Source organism: Macaca nemestrina, chromosome X (assembly GCF_043159975.1).
Source record: "Macaca nemestrina isolate mMacNem1 chromosome X, mMacNem.hap1, whole genome shotgun sequence".
In the NCBI taxonomy this organism is placed as follows: Eukaryota; Metazoa; Chordata; class Mammalia; order Primates; family Cercopithecidae; genus Macaca; species Macaca nemestrina.
In genome coordinates this window covers 140,509,643-140,537,196 of record NC_092145.1, presented here as the reverse complement: position 1 = coordinate 140,537,196, position 27,554 = coordinate 140,509,643, and the positions used below count along the sequence as shown (strand labels likewise).

The 27,554-nt window shown below is 37.9% G+C and overlaps 1 protein-coding gene across 9 annotated transcripts in view; it reads right to left on the bottom strand.

The window, feature by feature from the left end:
- LOC105478207 (ribosomal protein S6 kinase A3) overlaps positions 1 to 27,554 on the bottom strand; it is a 117,381-nt gene that overhangs the window by 31,922 nt on the left and 57,905 nt on the right. For all 9 annotated transcript variants that reach the window (XM_011735331.2, XM_011735336.3, XM_011735337.3 and 6 more), the window contains 8 exons: positions 26,888 to 27,004; positions 21,619 to 21,700; positions 13,928 to 14,008; positions 13,046 to 13,125; positions 12,344 to 12,450; positions 7,369 to 7,406; positions 6,703 to 6,845; positions 5,023 to 5,093 (listed from right to left, as the gene is read on the bottom strand). In XM_011735331.2, the coding sequence (XP_011733633.1) occupies positions 5,023 to 5,093; positions 6,703 to 6,845; positions 7,369 to 7,406; positions 12,344 to 12,450; positions 13,046 to 13,125; positions 13,928 to 14,008; positions 21,619 to 21,700; positions 26,888 to 27,004 (719 nt within the window). The remainder of the gene's footprint in view (positions 1 to 5,022; positions 5,094 to 6,702; positions 6,846 to 7,368; positions 7,407 to 12,343; positions 12,451 to 13,045; positions 13,126 to 13,927; positions 14,009 to 21,618; positions 21,701 to 26,887; positions 27,005 to 27,554) is intronic.

Here is a 27,554-nt window from a genome sequence, read left to right as displayed (position 1 = left end):
AAGGAAAAATAGGAAGAGAAGAAATCATGTAAAAGTGACCAAAAGGGGAATGGTTAGAGAGGTGGGAGAAGCAGATGAAAGTATGAAAAACTATGGAGGGAGGGAGTGGCCAACAGTGTCAAATACTCAGAGATGCCTTTCGTGAGTGTCCCATCTAATATGGCTACTGCTTTCTGCTCCTTCCCTCACACAGTAAAGGGTCACTATTACAAGTACAGATTTCTGATTTATTATCCTTATATCTCCTATTACTACCTGAAATTGTTTAGATATTAATTCCTTGTCTCCCCCACTAAAATATAAGTTCTGAAGTCCACCAAAGACCTTTTCAGTCTTGTTAATACTACGTCTCAAGTATGAGTAGCAAGAACTGAAACCTCTGTTAAATGAATTGTGTGAATGAATGGTACAGAGTCATCCTTTTGACAACTTGCCCCTGGTTTTAGCAACTAGAAGACCACTGATAGCCACAGGGAGAGCAGTTTCAGCAGAGTGGTGGGGATGAATGACAAATAGGCTGTGAAATAAAAAAAGCCAAAAAAGTAGTAACAGAAAGCACAGACTACTTCTTAAAGAGGCTTTGTGTTGAAAGGATGCAGGAAGATGGTACACTAACTTGAAAGGAAGGCCAAGTCAAAGAAGGATTTAGTTCTTCAACACGAGAGTGTTTGTTCGCTGAAAGGGAGGGATCAAAGTAGATGAAGTGATAAAGGTTTAGTGATGAAAGTTCAGTGAACATTCATTTATGTAGCACATCTTTTTAGACCTTTTTAATTGTGTAGAATAATATAAAATACCCCAAAAAACCCCGAACAAAAACACCCAAAGTACATAGCTCAATTATTTGCCACAAACTGAACAGTCACCTGGCCAAGACACATAACATTGCCAGAACCTCTCATCCAATGTAACCACTTTCCTTATTTTGCCTCAGGCTTTTAGCCATCTAAATATGAACCCTAAAATCTATGCTTTAGTTTTGCCTGCTCTGTAAACTTTACAAATATAATCATATAGTACTTTTTCTTTTGTGTCTGAACTTCCTTAGCTCCACATTCTTGTGAGATTTATCTAAGCTGTTGCATGTAACTGTGGTTTGTTCATTTTCTTTGTTGTATGGCATACTACACCCATGGGCCAAGGCTTCAGCCTGTTTTTGAATGGCTCTCAGGAATTGTTTTATATTTTACAGGGTTGGAAAAAAAATACAAAGAATATGTGACAGACGCTGTGTGTGGCCCACAGAACCTAAAATACATATAGTAAATACAACTCCTATTGTATTCGACTGTATGAATATACCATCATTTATTAATTCACTCTTTTGTTAATAAGGTTTCCACTTTTTGGCTATTACAAATAATGTTGCTATGAACAACTTTGTACTTGTTTTTTGATGTGTGAGTAACTAGATTCTTTTAACATGGGTCCATGTCTAGGAGTGGGGCTAATTGGATAAGGATATACATATATTTGTCTTTAGAAGATAAGGACAAAAACTGCTTTCCAAAGTGGTTATATGAGTATTGATATTCCTTCCAGCTATGTATAAAAGTTGCCACTGCTTCACATCCCACCATTTTGAACTGTCAGTCTTTTTATTTTTATTTATTTTTATTTTCAAAATTTTTGAATAGGGCAGCAGTCTGGGCCACAAATGGTTCAGAATGCTCCTTTCAATCTTTTTAATTTTAGCCATTATGGTGAGTAGGCAGTGATATCTCCTTGTGATTTTAATTTGCATTTTCTGATTAACGAGGTTGAGTATCTTTTCATAAGTTTTTTGGCCATTGAATATTATCTTCTGTCAGATCCCTAAGTCTCTTGCCCATGTTTTTATTGGGTTGGCTTTTTCTTATTGATTGGGGTTCTAAATAGAATGGCAATGATTTTTATGTACGGTGGAAGGTAGGAATTTTAAAAAATTTTTTTAAAGCAAATTTTTTTTTGAGACACAGTCTTGCTCTATTACCCAGGCTGGAGGGCAGTGGCATGATCATGGCTCACTGCACTCTTGACCTCCTTGGCTTAAGCGAGTCTCCCACCTCAGCCTCCCAAGTAGCTAGGACTACAGGTGTGCACTACCACGCCTGGATAAATTTTATATTCTTGAACTCATGGCCTCAAGTGATCCACCTCAGCCTCCCAAAGTGCTCGGATTACAGGTGTGAGCCACCACTTCCTGCCTATTTTTTATACAAATATTTAACTTTTCCAGCATGATTTATTAAGAAAAGGCTATTCTTTCCCTACTGCTCTGAAATTCCCAATGGTTGCAAATTAAGTGTCCACATATATAGATATGTTTCTGGGCTCTTTATTCTATTGCATAGATCTACTTTCCACACTTGTTTCAATGCCGTATTAATTACTGTTATAATAAGACTTAATACCTGGTAAAGCAAGTCTTCCTATCTTGGTCTTCAAGAGTATTTTAGCTATTCTTGGTCTTTTGTATTATCATATTAGAATCAGTTTATCAAGATCCACATTAAAAATTGTTAGGATTTTAATTTTATTTGCATTGAAACTATAGTTTTGTCATCCATTATAATAGCCACTAGCCACATACGGCTACTGAGAACCTGAAATGTGCCAATCCACATTTTGCAAGTGTAAAATACACTGAATTTCAAATGAGTATGAAAAAAACTGGTTGTAAACAAATACCTCAATCATATTTTAACATTGGTTACATGCTGAAATAACATCTTGGGTACACTGGGTTAAATAAAATATTACAATTAACTTTCTTTTTACTTTTTTATTTTTTGAGACAGAGTTTCACTCATCACCCAGGCTGGAGTGCAGTGGTGGTGATCTTGACTCACTGCAACCTCCGCCTCCCGGGTTCAAGTGATTCTCCTGCCTCAGCCTCCCAAGTAGCTGGGATTACAGGTGTGTGCCACCACGCCCAGCTAATTTTTTTATTTTCAGTAGAGACAGGGTTTTGCCATGTTGGCCAGGCTGGTCTTGAACTCCTGACCTCAGGTGATCCACCCGCCTCGGCCTCCCAAAGTGCTGGGATTACAGGCGTGAGCCACCACAACCTGTCTCTTTTTACTTTTTTAAATGTAGCTACTAGAAAACTTAAAATTATGTATGTGGTTCGCATTATATTTCTTTTCTTTTCTTTTTTTTTTTTTTTTGAGACAGGGTCTCGCTCTTCACTCTGTTGCTCAGGTTAGAGTGTAGTGGTGTGATCAGGGCTCACTGCAGCTTTGACCTCCCAGGCTCAAGTGATCCTCTCACCTCAGTCTCCCAAGTGGCTGGGACTACTGGCACGTGCCACCACATCTGGCTTATTTTTTAATTTTTATTTTTGTAGAGATAGGGTTTTGCCATGTTGTCCAAGCTGGTGTCAAACTCCTGGGCTCAAGCAATCTGCCCACCTTGGCATCCCAAAGTGCTGGGATTACAGGCATGAGCCACCATGCCTGGCTGGTCCACATTATATTTCTAGTGGATAACACTGATCTATAGAACTGTTATCTTTGCAACACTGGGTCTGTCATAACATAAACACAGTATATCCTTTCAAGTTATTTTGGTCTTTTAAAATTTCTTTAAATAAAATTTTCTGGTTTTTTCAACAGAGGTCTTACATAACTTCTGCTAGATTTATCATTAGGTATCTGAGAATTTTTACATTGTTGTAAACAGTAACCTCTTTGAAAATTCCATTTTTTTTTTTTTTTTGAGATGGAATTTCACTCTTGTTGCCCAGGCTGGAGTGTAGTGGCACGATCTTGGCTCACTGCAACCTCCGCCTCCCGGGTTCAAGTGATTCTCCTGCTGCAGCCTCCCGACTAGTTGGGATTACAGGCGCCTGCCACCATGCCCGGCTAATTTTTTGTATTTTTAGTAGAGACAGGGTTTCGCCATGTTGGCCACGCTGGTCTCAAACTCCGGACCTCAGGTGATCTGCCCGCCTCGGCCTGCCAAAGTGCTGGGATTACAGGCGTGAGCCACTTTGCCCGGATAAAAATTCCATTTTCTTTTGCTAGTATAGAGACACAGAATAGATTTTTGTTTATTTACCTTGTATCCAGTAACTTTGCTAAACTCTTATTAATTCCAAGAATTTATATGATCACTGGATTTTCCTTTATTTTTTGAGACAGGGTTTTGCTCTGTCACCCAGGCTGGGGTGCAGTGGAACCATCTCAGTCCACTGCAGCCTCAACCTCCTGGGCTCAAATGATCCTCCTGTCTTAGTCCCCATCCCCCACCCCCCAAAGTAGCTGGGAATACAGGTGCTTACCACCATGCCTGGCTAATTTTTGCATTTTTTTGTAGAGACAGGGTTTTGCTATGTTGTGCAGGTTGATGACTGGATCTTCTATGGATACAGTCATGTTATCTAAATAATGATAATTTTATTTCTTCTTTTAAACCTTATACTTTACTTTTTTGCTTGACTTACCATATTGGCTAGGACTTCCAGGACAATGTGGACAGAAGTGAAATAATGGGCATCCTTGTCATATTACAAATCTCAAAAGTAAAGCTTTCAGTATTTCACTATTAACATGAAGATAATATGAGTATTCTAAATCTATGCAGTCTGTTCATATTCAAACCATGTAATATTGATGAATTTCTTAGTTATTTCTTATACTACAGCCAACACTCTAAAATCTCATTTTTTTTAGTGTGAAACATTTATTTTATTTTACTTTTTTTGAGATAGAGTCTCGCTCTGTTGCCCAGGATGGAGTGCAGTGGTGTGATATCAGCTCACTGCAACCTCCACCTCCCGGGTTCAAGGGATTCTCCCGCCTCAGTCTCCCGAGTAGCTGAGACTACAGGTGTGCACTACCACGCCCGGCTAAGGTTTGTATTTTTAGTAGAGATGGGATTTCACCATGTTGGCCAGGCTGGTCTCGAACTCCTGATCTCAAGTGATCCATCTGCCTCGCCCTCCCAAAGTGCCGGGATTGCACGCATGAGCCACGGCGCCCAGCCTGAAGCATTTATTTTAAAATCTCATCAAAATATCTATATTACAGGAGTACTTACTTAAGAATCATAGTCATTGTTTCTTTTCGATCTTTTCCTTGGAAAGGTAGTGTACCAGTAAGCATTTCAAACTACAGAAAGGCAAAACAATCAGAAGTATTAGTCAATAAATATAAAATCGTAAGGTCAGAAGGCAAAAAAAGCATCATCTTAATTATATTCAAATATTTTAAAATTGCTATGTAATAAGTGTTTTCTATTTCTACCATATTTGTTACTGAAGTTCTTGATAATTCCTAAAACAACTGAGCTATACAGTTTTTTTTTTTATGGAAATCAATCACATTTTTATTTTTGAGACAGGGCCTGGCTCTGTAGCCCAGGCTGGAGTGCAGTGGTGCAATCTCAGCTCACTGCAGTTTCTATCTCCTGGGCTCAAGCAATTCTCCCACCTCAGCTTCCCGAATAGCTGGGACTACAAGCCTGTGCCACCATGACTGGCTAATTTTGTACATATTTTTTTGTAGAAACGAGGTCTCAGTATGTTGCCCAGGTTGGTCTTGAACTCTTGGACTCAAGGGATCCTCCCCCTCCAGCCTCTCAAAGTGCTGGGATTACAGGCATGGGCCACCATGCTCAGCTTCAACAATCACATTTCAAATGGCAATTTTAAAGTGTAGATATGTGAACAATTTGATAAATATGCCAATTTCATATGAACTTACATTTTATTTTTTTTTGAGACACAGTCTCACTCTGTCACCCAGGTTGGAGTGCAGTGGCACGATCTTGGCTCACTGCAATCTCCGTCTCCTGGGTTCAAGTGATCCTCCTGCCTCAGCCTCCCAAGTAGCTGGGATTACAGGTGTGTGCCATCATGCCTGGCTAATTTTTTGTAGTTGTAGTAGAGATGGGGTTTCACCACGTTGTCCAGGCTGGTTTTACAGGCATGAGTCACCACGCCCAGCCTAATTTTTGTATTTTTAGTAGAAACGGGGTTTTACCATGTTGGCCAGGGTGGTTTCGAACTCCAGAGTTTAAGTGATCTGTCTGCCTTGGCCTCCCAAAGTGCTGGGATTATAGGCGTGAGCCACCGCGCCTGGCAGAACTTATTTTATTTTTTTTGAGACGGTGTCTTGCTCTGTTGCCCAGGCTGGAGTGCAGTGGCATGATCTTGGCTCACTGCAACCTCTGCCTCCCAGGTTCTAGCAATTCTCCAGTCTCAGTCTCCTGTGTGGCTGGGATTACAGGCGTATGCCATCCTGCTTGGCTAATTTTTGTATTTTTAGTGGAGATGGGGTTTTGCCATGTTGGCCAAGCTGGTCTTGAACTCCTGACATCAGGTGATCCACCCGCCTCAGCCTCCCAAAGTGCTAGGATTACAGGTGTGAGCCACTGCACCCGACCAAACGAACTTATTTTAAGGGTCACTTACTAATAGATTTCTGGACCAGTTTCTCCAAAAGAGTAAATACCATTAATGCTTTAGATTGTTACTATTAGCAGGAAATCTATGGTAATATATATATATTTTTTGCCTTTTCAAATTAGGACGAGATAGAAGCAGCTAATAGATTTCACAGTCCTTCTATACTGCATATAATAATTTTTCTTGGTTACTTATTACATATGGTATAAAATAAAGAAAATAAAAACACCAGTTTCTTTAATATTCACTGCTAATCCTCACTTAACAAACAACCTCCTTCCTCCCAAAAAAAACCCAAATTCAAACCTTACCATTAACACACCAAAAGACCACCAGTCAGCACTCTGAGTATGACCTCGACGATTAACTACTTCTGGAGCCATATACTCCACAGTTCCACAAAAAGAATATGCCTTCTTCTCATGGTCAATAGACTCTTTACTTAGGCCAAAATCTGCCAAAACAAATATAAATATCCTACATAAATTTGCACATGTAAATTTTAAACTTTGAGTTCTGACATTAATCATTTAAATTTTCTAATACAAGTTTTTTTCTGTTTTTGTTTTTTTGAGATGGAGTCTCACTCTGTCGCCCAGGCTGGAGTACAGTGGTGCCATCTTGGCTCACTGCAACCTCTGCCTCCTGGGTTCAAGTGATGCTCCTGCCTCAGCCTCCCAAGTAACTGGGATTACAGGCGTGCACCACCACGCCCAACTCATTTTTTTGTGTTTTTAATAGAAATGGGGTTTCACCATGTTGGCCAGGCTAGTCTTGAATTCCCGACCTCAAGTGATCCACCTGCCTCAGCCTCCCAGAATGCTGAGATTACAGGGGTGAGCCACCACGCCTGGCTCTAATACAAGTTTTTAATTTTAATACAGTGTATTACTCAATATTTGTACCTCAATCAACCTTAAAGGAAAGTATATATTGTAGGAGAAAATATTTTAATAAAATGAGGATTTTTTTTTTACCTGTTAACTTGATGTGACCTTCTTCATCAAGAAGTATGCTGAAAAAAACAAAGAAAATCTTTTAGGAACACTAAACAGAGATTTATAGAAGCTAAGACTGAAATTACATCCTTAAGCATCAGATCACCATATTTATTCTAAAATATTGCTTTAGACTGTGAATAAGATAGCAAAGGCAAAGGAGGAACAAATTATTTTTTGGACACACATTTATAACAAATCCCAAAGGCAATGCCATAAACTTGTATTAATATGCCAGGGGTACTTGAAAATTATTAGGAAAAGAATCAAATCACCTGTACTCTTCCCAGCTGCTCTTTCTAATGCCTTTCTGCAGACGTAGTTTGACTAAATCCCCTAGTGCCTGCATTAATAGACAGAGGGTCCACACATTTAATTCAAAAGCATCAGACGTGTCATTCTCTTGGTTATTTTATTTTGCCTTTTTTTCCTTTTTGTGGAGAATAGGGTCTCACTACGTTGCCCAGGCAGGTCCTGAACTGCTGGGCTCAAGCTATCCTCTTGCTTCTGCCTCCCTAAGTCCTGGGATTATTCCCTAAGGTGTGAGCCACTGCGTGCCCAGCTGTCTTGGTCATTTTAAAGGTATCTGACTCAATCATTATTTCCTTATTATTATTTTTTTTCCTGACACGACCTTTACACAATCTTCTTCTCCCTCCCCATACTCCTTGTTTTTCATTGATCCCTCCCTTCACTATACATATTCTACAGGTTTTCTCTCTTCCCCAAAAACTGTGAGCTCCTAGAAGGTTTGACCTTATTCATCTTTATAGCTCAGTGTCTGGCAGTGTACAGTACAAATAAGAAATGCTGAATGAATAAGGCCTGTTTGCAAAGGGCCTACAGGGCATTCCAAATAGTTTGGGCTTCTTCTCAAGGACAAGGGAGACCATAAAAGGTGTACATTCATGGAGGGTAGAGAAATTTACAGAGAAAATAAAGTGCATTTAGTGAACTCACTGGATCATAATAAAGAACAACTAGAGAATGACACTCACATTTCTGGCTTGAGCAGATACTTGAGTGGAGAGTAATGCTATTAATCAAGGAGCTACAGAAAGGAGAGAGTACTAAGCTGTAAGCCAATAATTGTGTTAAGTTGGTGCAGAAGTAATTAAAAGTAATGGCAAAAACCGCAATTGCTTTTGCACCAACCTAATATTTCTGGATAGGTATGGGGTCAAGCAATAAACTGTTTCACTTATATTTAAAGCTATCCCACAATATAGGCATTTCCTTACTTTCAACTAAAAAATGTGCAAGTCAAATTTTGTTACAAAATTTTACTATAACAAAAATATTACCAACCTTTCTATTTCATAAATGCAAACATAATTACAACAAAGTTTACCACTGAAGGTAATTCAGTAGGGACATATTTTCCAAGTTTCTTTCATCACAAGCACTTGTTATGAAAAATATTAGTATTGATTATGCTTAATTATGAAGAGATCAACACATTTAGAGAATATAAAGGGCATTATTAGGTACTATAGAAATCATCCTCCCTTCTAATGAATACACGAAAAACAGTTCTAAAAACAAAACAAACTTCAAGTCATTCTTGGTAATTCTGAAAGAAAAAGGATAATATGGCTGAAAGGGCATTAGTTGTGCCTTCTATAGCAAATGCATTCTTTTAAGATAACCATGCTTATAGTGTACCTTTGAAAGAAAAAGTCAACTGTATCACTCTCAATAAACAACATTCCTTTTCAATGGTTACTAATTATTTTTAGTCATATTTATTATAACAGAGTTCTAGTTTAAAAGAATCTGAAAAACCCTTAACAGTTCATAAAATATTTGGCCTAAAAATTTAAATTCCTCCCAAGTTCTGTATGATGGTATTTACTTGTATGATTTACCAAGTAAGTGTTATTTCGAATTAATAGCATCATCTAGACATGTATGTTTAAGATCTTAATATAAGCAATCTTCTCTACATCTGATCTTATTAAAGCCTTGAGACAAGGCTCATACTTTAATATAACTTTATGACCAATGCCAATACAATGGTCTATGGTAAATCTATTCAATTAAATAGTATAAAACACATTTTTATGAATGTTTAATCTTATGTTTATAGTAATTTTTCTAAGGACTATATGCTTGAATATTCATTCTCACCAATAATTATATTTTGTGTCACAATAGTTATAAGTTGGGAAAATAATCAGGAAAACTCAGCAGTTATTTGGGGAATAAAAACAAAACCATATGAAACTTATCCAAAAACAATAAAAAACAAACATAAAATATAAAAGTATAACAATTTCTAAATGATCACTTAGAAGAGTTCCAGATGAGCATTTCCCCTCTTCCGGTGTTAATATAGAATTTACATTTCATACTAACTTTTTTTTTTTTATTATGCTTTAGGTTCTAGGATACATGTGCAGAACGTGCAGGTTTGTTACATAGGTATACACATGCCATGGTGGTTTGCTGTACCCATTAACCCATAATTTACATTAGGTATTTCTCCTAATGCTATCCCTCTCCTAGACCCCAGCTCCTGACAGGCCCCAGTGTGTGATGTTCCCCTCCCTGTGTACATGCGTTCTCATTGTTCAACTCCCACTTATGAGAACATGCAGTATTTGGTTTTCTGTTCCTATGTTAGTTTGCTGAGAATGATGGTTTCCAGCTTCATCCATGTCCCTGCAAAGGACATGAATTCAGCCTTTTTTATGGCTGCATAGTATTCCATGGTGTATATGTGCCACATTTTCTTTATCCAGTCTAGCATTGATGGGCATTTGGGTTGGTTCCAAGTCTTTGCTATTGTGAATAGCGCTGCAATAAACATGCATGTGCATGCGTCTTTATAGTAGAATGATTTATAATCATTGGGGTATATACCCAGTAATGGGACTCCTGGGTCAAATGGTATTTCTGGTTGTAGATCCTTGAGGAATCGCCACACTGTTTTCCACAATCATTGAACTAATTAACACTCCCACTAACAGTGTAAAAGCGTTACTATTTCTCCACATCCTCTCCAGCATCTGTTGTTTCCTGACTTTTTAATGATTGCCATTCTAAGTGGTATGAGATGGTATCTCATTGTGGTTTTGATTTGCATTTCTCTAATGACCAGGGATGATGAGCTTTTTTTTCATATGTTTGTTGGCCACATAAACGTCTTCTTTTGAGAAGTGTCTGTTCATATCCGTAATATTCAAAATTCTTGATAAATATGATGGTTGTACAACTCTGTGAATATACTAAAAATCAATGAATTATACACTTTTCATTTTTTGAGACTGAGTTTCACTCTTGTCACCCAGGTTGGAGTGCAGTGGCACCATCTCAGCTCACTGCAACCTCCACCTCCTGGATTCAAGCGATTCTCCTGCCTCAGTCTCTCGAGTAGCTCAGATTACAGGTGTGCGCCTCCATGCCCGGCTAATTTTTGTATTTTTAATAGAGATGGGGTTTCACCGTGTTGGCCAGGCTGGTCTCAAACTCCTGACCTCAAGTGATCCACCTACCTCGGCCTCCCGAAGGGCTGGGATTACAGGCATGAGCCACTGCATCCAGGCAATGATTTGTTTAACATATGAATTACAACTCAATAAAGCTGTTTAAAAATATTCCTGGTAGAGCAAGGCTTGTGCTTATATGCTTATAAAAGGTGGGGGGGGGGACCCTTTCTTACTCAGTGGTAAACATTAACAAATTAAAACAGAAGTGTGTACAATTTAAATAATATCCGCTTCTTGATGACTGTTACTATCAAACCTGTGGGAAATTTGCTCAATCTCACACTTAAAATTTGAAATTACATGGAGAAGAAAATTTTCGATAAATGGTATTTGGGGGAAAGAAAGGGTTAGCTCTATACCAACCCTCCTACCAAAAAGTTTCTAAAAAATGGAGTTAAAAGAAAAAAAAAAGAAACTATAAAATTAGAAGGAAAATATCTGATCACAGAACTCGGGAAAGCCTAAGAATGAAAGTCAGAATAAATCACAAAAGAAGACTGGTAGATCTGCCTGAAGAAAAAAAATGCATAAATTAAACAACATAAAGTTAAAATGGAAAGACTAGAAAAAATGTAATTTTTTTTTTTTTTGAGACAGGGTCTCACTCTGTTGCCCAGGCTGGAGGTGCAACGGAGCGATCTTGGCTCACTGCAGCCTCAATGCGCCAGGCTCAAGCAATCCGCCTGCCTCAGCCTCCCGAGTAGTCGGGACTACAGGCGTGTGCCACCATGCCCAGCTAGCAGTTTGTAGAGACGGGGTTTTGCCATGTTGCCCACACTGGTCTCCAACTCCTGGGCTTATGCAATTCAGCCTCCCAGAAGTGCTTGGATTACAGGTGTGAGCCACCATGCCAGGCCAAAAATAACATTCCAAAAGAAAAATGAACAAAGGCCATGAGCAGAAAATTCACACAAAAATACAAATTGCCAATGAATGTAGATTTCAACCTCATTAAAAATTAAAAAATGGGCCGGCTGTGGTGGCTCATGCCTGTAATCCCAATACTTTGGGAGGCTGAGGCAGGTGGATCATCTGAGGTTAGGAGTTCGAGACCAGCCTGGCCAACATGGTGAAACCCTGTTTCTACTAAAAATACAAAAATTAGCTGGGTGTGTTGGCAGGCACCTGTAATCCCAGCTACTCAGGAGGTTAACACAGGAGAATTGCTTGAATCTGGGAGGTGGAGATTGCAGTGAGCTGAGATTGCACCGCTGCACTTCAGCCTGGGCAACAAGAGCAAAACTTCATCTTAAAAAAAAAAAAAAAAAAAAATCAAAGAATGCACACGAAAACAGTATTTTTTAATTAAATGAGATTTTTAAAGTATGAAACTACAGTGTTAGCAGAGATGTGAAGCACAGGCTAGGGTAATACTGTGGAGTTTCATGAAGTCACTTGATTTTTTTATAATCTCCTAAAAAATTATATTACATTGTATTCAACTTAGTAGCATGATTCCTTACTTTTCTGGTTTTAAGTCTCTATAAATTATTCCCAGGCTATGTAGATGGTCTAAAGCAAGTGCAAGTTCAGCCAAGTAGAATTTGACATCTTCTTCTGTGAACATCACCTAGAATAAAACAATAATTTTTCTAAATTTATTTTCTTTTTGTGTCTGTAATTTTTAAAGTTCCACTCTAGAGTTTAAATATCCTAAAAATTTTATAAATATGATAATTATACATAGCTTTGTTTACAATTTACTCATGAAAGAAATTTGCAAAATTATCTAATCAGTCAACCAATCACTTACTAAATACTAACTATACACTATGGGAGAAATAATTTTACATTTTGTTGTTAAGTAACAAGTATATTCAGGTTGTGCCACTGTTGTCCCATGACAGTAACATTTTAGAAATGAAAAGTGATCTTTAAAATGCACACTTCATTTCCAGTACTAATTGTTTAAGGATAACTTGTTGATACATTATTGCTTCTGGAAAAAACTATAAAAGAAGCAGAGTTAAGACAAAGACTGTCAATTTAAAGTCCTGCTTTCAGAATAAATTCAAAAGGTAGGAAAAGAACTCTTTTTGGGTCTGATTCTTCAAGAATCTTGTGCCACTAGAGAAAATACAGTAAGCATAATACTGAAATATAACAAAGCTTTAGTTCAAACAGGATGCATATAAATAGATTAAAAATAGAGATTAATTATATACCTCTTTGGATAAGCGTGTAAACAAATCTCCTCCCCTGAGAAAATCCAAAATAAGATACAACTTCCCTTCAGTTTGAAAAGCTGAATGAAGAAATGAAAATTTTCATTTAGTTCACCGTAATGTTTTTAGGCTTACATTAGGTCATTCACAAATGAATATTTTAGCAAATTAATTATATCAAATGTCCAAACTTACTTTTACTTAGAAGAAAACCACTGATTTATCTTAGTTTCCATGTGGAAATGTTAAATACAGTGCTTCTTATTATAGAATCACTAGATTTTCAACAGGCAAGTCACTCAGGAATACACCAGTTCTAAACCCATGATACATAAGAAAAACTCCTAACAAAAAACGACTTACTTAACTACGAAATAACATACAAAAACCATGCCACTAGCTACAGAAAAAAATGTGGGTTGGTTAGGTTTAATCATACATAGTAAGAATCATCACACCTTTACCCACTGAGAAAAAGCATATGGCTTTGGGGAAAAGAACAGCAGTGACAATGGTTTTAGGATGTTCACATTAGGGATCTCTTTGGCCTTTGGGGTTGGCTAACACATATAGGCTATAAAAGGCTAGCATATTATTATTCATTATTATTACAATAAAAAAGCAATAATTATCATTACCTGTTCCTATGGCTACCACTCAGAAACTAACTTTATAATATTTTTTAAAAACATAAGCTAAACACAATAAAAGCTTCTAAAATTTGTCTAAGAAATAATGGTTTAATTTTCATGACTTTTTACTATAAAAGATCTGCTAACCACATACAAATATATATATATATTTATATTAGTTTAACTGAATGTCCTCAGGGATTCTGAGGGATGAGGTGAAGGGATGATGTGGGAGATGGTTCATACTTACCATAATGCAACTTGACAATAAAAGGATGATTAACCTCTACCAAGATATCACGTTCCATTTTTGTCCGAACTCGGTCTCGAACTATAAAAGATTGTATGTATGCTACATTGTAATATCTTTCAAAGATAATCTTCAAAACAAATTCTTTTTGGTGCCCATGTTAAATAAAATTTTGCTTATGTGTACTAAAACGTGAATGTTTTGTCATTCTTGAATTTACAAAATAAATAATGATATCTTTTACTACATTACATAACCAAAGGAAGTAGTGTATATTTATAAAATCCATGCTTTTGAGTTGGAAAAAATACAGAGAAAATATTAGGTATTGGCTTTAACATCAAATGCACAAGTATTTTAATCACAGCTGTGACAAATGACAAAAAAGCATGCGACTTTTAAAAAACAAGGCATCCTAATAGTAAAACATAAAAAACAAATAGGTTTCAACATTCCATCAGTCCTATCAATCAAACTCAACAAACAGTCATTAAGCATACCTAAAATGGGGCAGACATGGGGTAAAGGACAGTTATATCCAAAGAGGTCTATTTTGAGGGAAGAAGAAAGGAAGCAAGAGGGAGAGAGAGAGAACATACTGTGGTACAGCCGAAAGAGCAAACGTTTTTTGGAGTTTAGACAGAAAGATATGAATTCAGATCTGTGCAATCTTTTTTTTGACAAAAACTTAAGCATCACAAGATCTGTACAATCACAAGCAAGATACTTATTTAAATTATTTGAGACTCAGTTACCTTTCGGCTATACAATGGGGATAACACTACTGTAGCTTTGAGGAGCATGTGACCATTTGAGATAAGGTATGTACCTAGAGCCTGGTATGTATGAGATATTCAATTAAATGGTAGCTATTGTTATTATATCCAAAGTAGCACCATGAATATGATTAAGGGATAAAATAATTTACTACCAGCAATGAGTACTGCGGGATTCAGAGAAGGGCAAGATCCGTCTTACTTGCATAGGAAGGCTAGAAGAAAGATGTAGGGTCAGGGCGCAAGCTTTAAGACTTTTGGAGGGGATATTTAGATGGGTAGGAAGGATAGGCCCTAGAAAACAAGAGTCTAAGCACGGAGTACCCAGTGCAAGCAAAGACATGAAGGCATGAATGATGAACAAGAAGGAATCAAATGAGATTTACTACTGTGCCAAGGTGAAATGGGGAGGATCCAGATTGACAAGTTGGAATGCCAAGATGAATTTACATTTGACCCTGTGAGCAAAGCTTTTATTCAGCAACCAAATATTTCCTGAGCAAAGTGTATGTGCAATGCACTAGGGATATACATACAAATAAGATAATCTTCAAGAAGCTCATGATCCAGTGGGAAGGACAGACAAGTAAATAAATGATTATAATACATTCTAAGTACTCTGAATGGTTATATGAAACATTAAAATAGAACGAATAGGAGACTCTCTGGTGGAAGGAGAAAGTTGAGTTGGTTTTATTTTCAGCTTAGGGTGAATGCAGATATTTAAAATATAGAAATAAGACCTCTGGGGAAAATAAACAAAGCAGCTAAAAAATGCCCTATTTTTTCCATTCTACCAGTTTTCTATCCCCAACTGGGAGATTTTCATGCCACTGACTGAAAATGGGCAAATCAGAAATAGGAATCAATTGCTCTTGATGTCTATGCAGCTCTTTTAACTGACCTATCCAGTTAGTATATCAAATTCAATAGCAATCTCTGATTTCACTACCTTGCCCTATTGATACAACTCTGGTGTCTTCCTTGTTATATCTGATATGCCCTCTTTTTTTTGAGACAGGGTATCACCGTCGCCCAGGCTGGACTGCAGTGGTGCGACCTCAGCTTACTGCAACCTCCCCCTCCTGGTTCAAGCGATTCTCCTGCCTCAGCCTCCCGAGTAGCTGAGATTACAGGCTTGCACTACCATACCTGGCTAATTTTTGTATTTGTAATAGAGACGGGGTTTCACCATGTTGGCCAGGCTGGTCTCAAACTCCTGACCTCAGGTGATCCACCTGCCTCGGCCTCCCAAAGTGCTGGGATTATAGGCATGGGCCACCATGCCCAGCCTGATATGCCCTTTGTACTTTGTATGTGAGTGAAGTTTATCACCAATACCTGCTGATATTTCTAGTTCTAGTCTAGCTTAAATCTATCCTTTTCTCATTATTATCACACAATTTTGGATTAGTTCCTATCACCTTAAAGGTGGATTCCAAAGTCCTACATCTTTCAGTAAGTATACAAGGCTTATCACTTAAAAATACCTCCTCTGCTCAGTAAGCAGCAAAAATATCCATCGATACATGCACTGTATATCCCTCTTATTTTACCACAATGAAAAGAACAATTATTTGGGAGTCAAGAACTACAGTTTAGTGGCTATACTAATAACTAGATGAACTCATAACTACCTTGGTCAAATAATTTCATTTCTCTGGATTTCCTGTTTCCTCCTCTATAAAATGAAGGATTGGAACCAACATGATTTTCTTGTGAGATAGTTTTCTCTTCAACATTTCCTTATATGTAACATTGATGAGACCTTGTTTAACTGAAAATGAGCAGTGAGAGTCCTTCACTAAAGAATTCCTTCATTTTGTCTAAGGTAGGCCTGTGTCATAATTCTAATCTCGTTTCTTTTGTTTATGTAAAGACCTAGTGACAATTCTAAATCATCCTATCATGAGGAATTTTGATTAGTATATACTAATTCAGAAGAAGGCATGTTTTATATTGGCCAGCTTCTAATCCCAACACAGAATTCGTTAATACTAACTCATGCTGGCAAAGCAACTAGATTCCTCTGAAATATTTTTTCTTCTAGAGTAATTATTAGATTTAAGCCCTTCTTGACTGAACATGAGAATGAAGAAGAAGAAATGTTGTTTATGTTTCTAGGACTATGTATTAAGAAACCTTTTTAAGCAGTTTACAAAAGCTTTTAGACAAACAGACCACTTTAATAGGATAGAAGTCCCCACTAACTTTATCTAACGTTATTGACTTCTATTTGGCCCCATTTATCGTATTAATAGGAACTTTAAAATGGGAAGAGACTTCTGGTTAAATATGGATATTCTACTCTCTACATTCTCCCAAAACCCCATGGAAATGACAATAATGGAAAAACTGCATCAACTCACAAGGACAGGAAGCAATAGTAGAAGATGGGTAAGTGGTAAACTAACAAAGCAGACCAGAGAAAGCTAAAAATCTAAGCCTAAGGAAAGGAAGCCAATGAAAAAGAAGCAAATTCTTGCCATTGAACTCTTTCCAATCAGCTTTCTAGCAGTTGACTCTTAAAGAAAAGATAGCAAAAGATCCCCAAGCATTTGGATAAAGGCTCTAAACATGAAAAACATCAAAATAAACAGAAAAAATGGAATAAAGGGAAACAAACAATATGAGGAACAGAAGATAACTTAAACACAACACAACAAAACAAAACTCATTCTTGTAATTTATGTCCATTGTGGGAGCAAAGATAATATGGCACCTCACCCTTTTTAAAGCTTCTTGTTCTTGTTTAAAAAGGGTGGTGGGGTGGAGGAAGGAACAAGTATCCTCAACAAATAAACTACAAGAAAAAGATAAGAAATAGAGAAAGAGCTCATAGATGAAAAGACTTAAAAAGATATCAACCAATTGCAAAGTTGAGACCTTATATGTATGAATCCTAATTTAAACAGACTGCATAAAGAAACACAAATTTTAATAGTAGGGACAACTAGCAATGTGAACAAAGACTGGATATCTTTATGCTCATTTTTAAGGTATGATAATACAGTTGAATTATTTCTTTTAGGAGTCTTTTTTTTTGAGAGAGAGTCTCGCCCTGTTGCCCAGGCTGGAGTGCATGGGCGTGATCTCAACTCACTGCAACCTCTGCCTCCCGGGTACAAACAATTCTCCTGCCTCAGCCTCCCGAGTAGCTGGGATTACAGGTGCCCGCCACCATGCCCAGCTAATTTTTGTATTTTTAGTACAGAGGGGATTTCACCATATTGGTTGGCCAGGCTGGTCTCAAACTCCTGACCTCGTGATCCACCCGCCTCAGCCTCCCAAAGTGCTGGGATTACAGGCGTGAGCCACCGTACCCAGCCAGGAGTCTATCTTTTAGAGATATATACTAAAATATTTATGAAGAAATTCTATAGTATCTGAGATTTCATTCAAAATATCAAGAGGAGAAGGAGAACACTGATGAAAAAAGGCTGACCATGAGTTGATAAATGTTGAAGCAGGGACAAGGGTATATGGGGGCTCACTATATTCTTCTGTCTTTTTCTTAAATGTTTGATACTTTCCATAATTAAAAAATGTTTTAATGAAATAATCAGAGAACAAGAAAATCTAGGAAATGAAAAGCGATGGCAGAAACAAAAAGGTCAATAGAAGGGTTGGAAGATGGTTGAAGAAATTTCACAGAAAATAGAAAAAATGGAAAATAGAAGATGGAAAAATAAAGAAAATTAAGGAACAATTCAGGAAGTTTAACCAACATATTCCAAAGAGTAGCACTTACAAATGTAGAATAAATGACAAAAACTTTCCCAAGACTGAAGAAATGAGTTTTTAGGTTGAAAGAGACCACCTCATATATGATATGACATAGTTTTAGAAACCCACACTCAAGAATACCACTATACAAATTTCAGAACACCAGGAATAAAGAGTAGATTCTAAAGACTTCCAAAGAGGAAAAGCAGCTTACACACAAAGGACTGGGAGTGAGACCAGCAATTAACTTCATCACTATAACACAGGAAACTAGAAGACAATGGAAGCAACACCTTCAAATATCTGGTGGAAAATTCTTTCTGACCTAGAATTTTATACTCAGCCAAATTATAAACTAAGTGAGGGGGTAGAATAAAGCCATTTCCAGACATGGAGGGTCACAAAAAATTTAGTATCCATTTACTCATTTTGAGGTAGCTATGAGAAGACGTGTTCCATCAAAACTAAAAAGTAAACTGAGAAAAAAGTAGGTACAGAATTTAGGAAAAGAGACTGAATACAGAAAAGAAGTGAAGGAGTGAAGGAAATGTGACTCTAATATACTATTTCGTTTAGCTAGGAACAATTTTTATAAAGCTATAACAATGAAAACATTATTGGGAAGATGTGAAAAAGGAATCTGTGAGTGGGTGGCAGCATGAGAGAACTGAATCTTAGTTTTCCATGTTAGAAAGGCAATAGATTATGTCTCCAAATGAAAACAAAGAATTGCAATATAAAAGTGTTGAATATAAATGTAAATGGCAGCAGCTAAAGAGATGAACGTCATTGTCTCTGGGGTTCAAGAATTAGGATAGGCAGAAGGGTGGGCAAAGCATAGCTATGTTATATGATAAGACTCTACAGATATTCTTTTGATAAAAATAAAAATTTAAGAACACATTCAGAATTAGTCAGCAGTTTAAAGTTCCAGTAAGTCAAATATTTTCATTTTTCTATGATCTGTTTTATAGCTTATATCTATACAATTTTACATACTTGTAGTAGCCCAATTTGTTCTAATTTTCACTACATTCATTTTTGTAATTATATTTAAGATACTTTATTTTAATAATATCCTAAGTGGTAAACCATAATTTTATAACATTCCTCTATTTTTCCTTATTAAAAATTTTTTTTTAGGGAAAGGATCTCCCTCTACCCAGGGTGGAATACAGTGGTGCAATCAAAGCTCATTGTAACCTTGAAGACCTGGGCTCAAGTGATCCTCCTGCTTTAGCCCCCCCAGTCAGCTGGGACTACAGGCACACACCACCATGCCTGGCTAATTATTCGATTTTTTGTAGAGATGAGGTCTCACTATGCTGCCCAGGCTGGTCTTGAACTCCTGAGTTCAGGCAATCCTCCCACCTCAGCCTCCCAAAGTGCTGGAATTATAGGAATGAGCCACTATAACTGGTCACAATTCCTCTAGTTTTCCAGTGTGTATGTGAGTTCTAACTTCTTGCTATTGTAAATAATGTTGCAACAAGAATTTTCAAGCCTATGAATCCATTTTTTGAAGCTATTTCCTTAGGTTAATGTAGCAGCAATAATGGCTTTCCAATGTATGCTGCCATCATATGAAATAACATGCATTCATCTCACTCTGTCACCCAGGCTGGAGTACAGTGGTGTGATCACAGCTCACTGCAACCTCAAACTCCTGGGCTCGAGAGATCCTCTTGCCTCAGCCTCCAGAGTAGCTAGAATCACAGGCTTGCACCACTACACCAATCTGATTTTATCTTCATTTTTTGTAGAGACAGGGTCATGCTATATCGCCCTAGCTGGTCTTGACCTCCTGGCCTTAAGCCATCCTCCCGCCTCAGCCTCCCAAAGTGCTAGGATTACAAGTGTGAGCCACTATGCCCAGCAAACTTTATTATTTTAATATGCATCTTTGACTTTCACCAAAACTGAACATTTCCCCAAAGATTATTTATCTCCGTGTGTAAACTTTATTCAAAATCCTCCAGATGGAGGATATAATGGTATTTCTTATCAATTCCTAACTCCTTCATTCTTTTTACATTTATTAGTTGGAATTATATTGCAAGAAAGAGTTTTCCCTTTTCCCCCATTAATTAATTTATGAATTAACCTATGGCTTCTTATTTTATTCAACTGGGTCGTAATCTATCACTATCATTTATTATTGCAATGTTTAAGTTGCCCCAGATTTGGCCAGTAGAAGCCCCTTAGCTAACTCCTTATATTAATATATTTTCCTGTCTTCCTATTTATACTATTTTTCATTGTATGAAATGTCAAAAATTTTTAAATTACTAATTTGTTTGTAATTTGCTCAATATTTCCTCACAAGTTTCCTAGATGTGTTAAGTTGTAAAATTCAGTTAGGGTGGAGTTTGTTACGGTGTTATTTTCCAGGTTGCTCAGGGGTATTTCTTTTTTTTTTTTTCTTTTTTTTTTTTTTGAGACGGAGTTTTGCTCTTGTCGCGTAGGCTGGAGCGCAGTGGTGCAATCTCGGCTCACTGCAACCTCCGCCTCCCGGGTTCAAGCGATTCTCCTGCCTCAGCCTCCCGAGTAGCTGGGATTACAGACACCCACTACCATGCCCGGCTTTTTTTTTTTTTTTTTTTTTTTAATATTAGAGACAGGGTTTTGCCATGTTGGGCAGGCTGGTCTCAAACTCCTGACCTCAGGTGATCCGCCTGCCTCGGCCTCCCAAAGTGCTGGGATTACAGGCGTGAGCCACCGTGCCCGGCCTCTTCCTAACTACTTTTTACCTATGAGAACCAAATCTTGCATTAGGGTTTTCAAAATCATAGGCTCAGAATAAAAACTTATTTGGAGACCAGAAGTCATAAAATCCTTTAGAATAAAAGCATTTGGCACCCAGTAAATCAGTACATTTTAAAAAACATTAAAATAATTACATAAATCTGAAGATGAATCAAACCCAGTTTTAATCTTCTAAATGTCTACTTGTATAAAACCCAATATAAATTTATAATACTTCTTTTATACATGGCAACTCTGGTTCTCACTAGTTAAATGATTCCTAGCCCAGTAGGAAAAATTCACTAAAAGTCAATCTAAATTTAAAGCTGGTAACAGGAACCTATCCAGAATGTAAATAACATGCCAAGGAGTCCCATGAGCTCTTATTGAGACCTTTCAGTTTGTTTAGACTACACGAACATTACAAATAGCAGCAACACTTACCTTTCAGTGTGGCCTTCTTCAATACCTTCATGGCATAAAGCTGCCTAGCATCAGTGCCTGAGATTTTTTTAACTAAGAAAACCTGTATTTAAATAAGAGAAAATAAATATTACAAAGTGGTACAAACTATACCTTTGTTAAAATAAGACCCTGCTATAATAGTTTATTATAATATAGATTCAGATATACTGTAGATTATTTCCCCTAAAATGTATCAATTATAAATACTAGTTATAAACAGTAGTTATAACTTGGGGTGTCAATATAAGTGAATACATTTTTTTCCATTTTGTTGTTTGCCAGTTCCCAAAGAGCATGTAACACATTCAGACAGACAAAAAAAAAAAAAAAAAAAAAAATCCTTAAACTACATATGTATGAATTAGATGGAAAAAATCCCAAAATGTTTAAAGTATAACAGGTGGTATGATGGCTCTGCTTTTAACAAAACAGAAATTCTATTGAGCTCATCAAAATTGTTTTACAGGGGTTCCTCTTGACCACAATTTCCTGTTGATACAAGTACTCACTGATGAAGGGTCTTTTCTGTATACAAAGGTTGTATATAAATCTCACTGCTCAGCACAACAATTTAAAACACTTACATTGGGCCAGGAGCGGCGGCTCACGCCTGTAATCCCAGCACTTTGGGAGGCCCAGGAGGGTTGATCACCTGAGGTCAGGAGTTTGAGATCAGCCTGGCCAACACGGTGAAACCCTGTCTCTACTAAAAATACAAAATTAGCCAGATATGGTGGCTGGCACCTGCAATCCCAGCTACTTGGGAGGCTGAGGCAGGAGAATCACTTGAACCCGGGAGGCAGAGGTTGCAGTGAGCCGAGATCACACCATTGCACTCCAGCCTGGGCAACAAGAGCCAGACTCCGTCTCAAAACAACAACAACAACAACAAAAACGAAAAACAAAAACAAAAAGAAATTGAAGAATCCTGTGCACAAATATTTAATGTGGCGTAAGTCAGAACCCACCTCCCCACCTTTTCATGGTCAAATTATTGCATACACCTAAACATGAAGAACACAATTCTCAGGTATGTTATTGGGCATCCTGACTTTCCAAATATTTGTGCAAAATTAATAAAGCCTGTTCTAAATAATTCATGGTCATTCTATATCATGGCTAATACAAGACTACCAATACATCCTTTCTACTCATTTTGACCATTAGGTTCATGATTATTTCCATTGAACCTTTAAATAGATATGCCAAATAGATTTGAATTTCAACTCCTTTTCCCTATCCATTCTTTTGTAGCAGTGTTCTTATGCTGCCACAGGTGGGAAGAAGAGAAGCAATCACAATCAATAATTAAGTTTAGGATCTGCTTTCATTCATCTGAATTAGCACATCAGGCTATTAGCACAAAATTAAAAAATGATTCATTCGACTGATTCTAGGACAAGGCAGAGTTTCTCACTTTGAGAATTGTGCCAAGTCAATGGGCAATGACCCCAAATCAAGTGAAGAGCACCACAACTTGCAGAGAAACCCTGATGCAGGGTGTGTTGCTCTCCTATAATCACCACCCCTTTCACCATGCCCCACGCTTTAGCTCCTTTCAGCCAGTTAGTGGGGAGCCAACCTAGGGAGAGAAAAGCATCATTAACCAGGGTGGATCTAAGCTCTGGAATGATGTTTAAGTGTTAAGGGTAATCAGAGATGATTAATATTTTTGATGGAAATAAAATTTGATTAGGTAGAGATAATTAGGATTTATTTGATATTTAATCATCCTTAAGATTCCCTAACCAAGTTTCTTGGTTCCATTCTGTAAGAAAAATTCTCCTGGTGAATTCCAAACTTTCAACTGTTCTTTGAATCCATCTTCTTAACACTCCAGCACTTCTTAGTTTGCAAAGTACTTTCACAACCATTTGTAACAAATCACTGTGTCGATTTTGGGAGGCAGACCTACTAGGCAATGCCTATTTTAGAGCTGTCCAAACTAGGGCTTAGGGGGTTAAGTAATTTGCCCAGTGTCACAGTGGAGGTACTGGGACAAAGTCCGTGTCAGTCACCCAGTATTCTGCTTCTGCTCAGGGTGCTGTTTATCTGTTCCCTTTGGCCAGTAACCAGCCAAGCCCAGCAGGAGCAGCAGCGGTCCCAGCTGCCATCACTTCCTCCACCAGAGCATTTCTGACCTTTTCTCACTCCCCCATGAAGCTATTCTAGTCTCTGACAGGTCATCCCTGTTTCCTTGGCTTACTGTGGCCTTTCAGAATGAGTAAGAAAGGAGACAACCTATTTTGAATGTTTGGTATTTATAGTATGATATTTAAGTTACTTTTAAAGATGTAAAGGGAGAAGCATGCTAATTCCAAGAACTTAAATATTGTGTTCCCTGAAAATCTAATGTATAAAAATTACCCGTCTATTTGGTTTTGAGTGGTGTGATAATTTAATTTAATACCAGATATTATGTGCTTGGCCTTTTATCATTTAATTCTCACTACTCTCCTATGGGGTCAGAACTATTACACACTCATTAATTCTTTCCAGAATTATATGCCAGGCACTGTGCTACTGGTTCAATGCTGAGACTTGATACAAGGCATGACCCTTCACTCATGGAACATTTAGTCTAGTGGGGGAGACAGCCACTAAACAAATGAAAAACTGCAATTGTGGCAAGTGCCATGAAGATGAGGTATATAATGTTCTGAGAGGGTATAACCAGGGAACATAACCTGGGAAGGATGCAGGGAAAGCCGCCTTGAGATCACAGGTGCAAGAGGAGCTAATCAGCTGAGGAAGAGGCAGGGGTAGAGCAGAGTGTTTCAGGCAGAAGGAATAAAACATGGAAAGGCTTTCTAGCAGGATGGAGCTTAAGGACTTGGTCCTGCTTAAGGACCAAAGAAGGCAGCCAATGTGACCTGAACACAGAGAGTGAAATGAAAAGTATGAAAACTGATGCTGGAGAGGTAGCTAGAGACCAGACTGAGGGGCTCCTCAGCCATCTTAAGAATTCATCTTTATTATAAAAGCAAAGAGAGGCCACTGAAAGGTTACGAGGGGTAGAGTAAAAGATTAGTTCACGCTGGCTATCATGTAAATAATGGATCAAGGCAAGAATACATTTGGAAAGACCCAGTTAGGGGACTCTGTCAATAGACCAGGAAGAAAGGTGGTAGCATATTCTGGAGGGGTGGCAGGCAGGCTTTGAGAAATCTTTACTGAATCTACAGCACTTGGTGACAGATAAGATTGGCCAGGTCAGAGTGGGATAGGGGAGGTAGGGACTAGAAATATACACCAAGAATGCTTCCCAAGTTTCTAAATTGCTTAATGAGAGAAAAATGAAATAGAACAGTTTGAGGCTTAGGGAAAGATCATGAGTTTGGTCTTAGACACGTTGACTTTAAAGTGCTTTTAAGACACAGAAAAAGAGTAAGCAGCTATGCATAAGAATTCAGAGCTTGGAGGAGCAATCTAGATTGGAGATATAAATCTGTTATGTCAGCTGTATGTGAGTTACAATTAAGATAGTGGGCACAGAGAAAATCAATTAGTAGAGTATTAGTAATAGAGAAGAAGGCAGCCTAGAATCGAACCTTAGAGAACTTCAATATTTAATGAGTGGCTAGAGGAAGGAAATGGTGATCCAAGAGGTTAAGTAACTTGCTCAAACACACACAGTGAATAAATAGAAGAAAAAAAACTGAATCGAAGTCTGGCTGACCTAGAGCCCAAACTTACAACCGTTATGCTCTGCTGGCTACTTACTCTATATTTGGATTAAAAGCATCCTTTTGGGTTCAAAAGAGGTTAACAACTGTAACAAATTACCTATGCTAGCCAAGAATTGCTAAATACCCCCACTAAAATACACAAGAGAGCTAAAGTGGTGCTGTTCTGAAACTTGCAAAGCATGATATCTTCAAATATTTCCTTACAGAGAGGTGGTAAGGAATCACTGCATTGTGAAAGTTGAATGCAATCTCTAAATGTTCCTTTTGCCAAGAAACAATCTAGACCAGTGATCCCCAACCTTTTTTAGTACCAGGGACTGGTTTCATGGAAGACAGTTTTTTCATAGACTGGCGCAGTGGGAGGGGGAGATGATTTCAGAATGAAACTGTTCCACCTCAGCTCATCAGGCATTAGATTCTCATAAGGAGTGCACAACCTAGATCCCTCCCATGTGCAGTTCACAACAGGGTTTGTGCTCCTATGAGAATCGAATACTGCCACTGATCTGACAGGAGGTGGTGCTCAAACAGCAATGCTCGCCTGGGGGTTGGGGACCCCTGGTCTAAACAGATCAAGTAGCAGTAATTATAATGCTGTACTTCTCAAAATGGAGTACAGAAGTGCCCCTGAGGTGTGCAGTGTGTATGTATGTGGTGGGAGACAAGCAGGACATGAAAAACACTGATAAAGATGTTGCATTTTCGACTGGGCGTGGTTGCTCACACCCGTAATGCATTTTGGGAGGCCGAGGCAAGTGGATCGCTTTGAGCTCAGGAGCTCGAGACCAGCCTGGGCAACATGGCGAAACCCCATCTCTATAAAAAAACACAAAAATTAGCTGGGCGTGGTGGTGTGTGCCTGTGGTCCCAGCTACTCAGGAGGCTGAGGCTGGAGAATTGCTTGAACCTGGGAGGCAGAGGTTGCAATGAGCCGAGATCACGCCACTGTACTCCAGCCTGGGTGACAGAGGCAGATCCTGTCTTCTGCAGGAATTTTACTTGGTGGCTTTGGGAAACATTTTTTGATGTTAAAAACAAACACGATGTTACTGAACAAAATGCAAACTTTGCACTCATTTTAAAGACAAGCCAGGAGTCAAGAAAACTTCAAAATTGTAGCAGTAGCCCCCAACCCTACTTCTTTGGGAGCATCACTCACTTTATGCTGGTATTAGAGTACACTGGAAGGGAGGCTGAGATGTGCTGTTGTACTGTATTGCAAGATCACCATCCAACCCTACCCAAGGACTCATAAAGAGGCCAGTGTATCAAGGGAACATCTTGTGATTTTTAACCATTCAAGAATCACAACTGGAGAGGTCATGTGGTCTTGAAGACAAAGTATGAAGCAAATACTACCAATTTACTATAAGTTCTCAATGTACTTTTGAACTTTATTCACTTTCCCACACTTACTGATAGTGAGAAATGTAAAAAAACAGAAAACATTGCTGGTAGGAAGACTGGTAGCATTTCATAAAATATTTGTTTCCTCATGTGTATGAAATACATATGAAATTAAAAGACAACTTTTAAAAAAGCACACACTCATGACTTACCTTTCCAAATGATCCCTGCCCTAATACTTTTAAAAGTTCAAACTGGGAAGGATCTGCCTTTTCATGTCCTTCCTTTACATGATGTGTGATTGCAATTTCTTTGATACTGACTTCTTCCTGTTGAGATAAATGTAAGGGGAGCAAACAGGGTTAGCCAGAGCTATTTTCTCCCGCTAAAAATCAAACAATATTAATTTAATCATACTAGAAATTAATTAGAAATCAATCTAATTTCTAAGCAAATTAGAAATCCTCAAATTAACATACAAAATCACCATTTACCAACCCATCAAGTGAATATGCCACACATATATACTTTCAGGTTAAGTGTCAGAGATAGTTATTATACCAGCCTACTACATAGACCAATTTAACCTCTACATGACATTTAGTACTAAATATTTCCAAGTCTTCATTCTCTCTACTGGAGATAATTAGAATAGTTTTATTGGGTGGGGGGCAGAGGGTGTAAAGAAGTCTGAAAATAACAAATCGGAATAATCTGCTGTGCTCTGGTGTGTGGTTATACTACGCAGAACTAATGCTATTTAAAAAAAGTGTTTATTGAGGAGAGGGGTTGAAAAATATTCCAGGGTAAAAATGGAGATTTCTAACCTCAATGTGGCTGTTTAAGTACACTGAAGTTTTATCCCTTTGAAATGTCTGT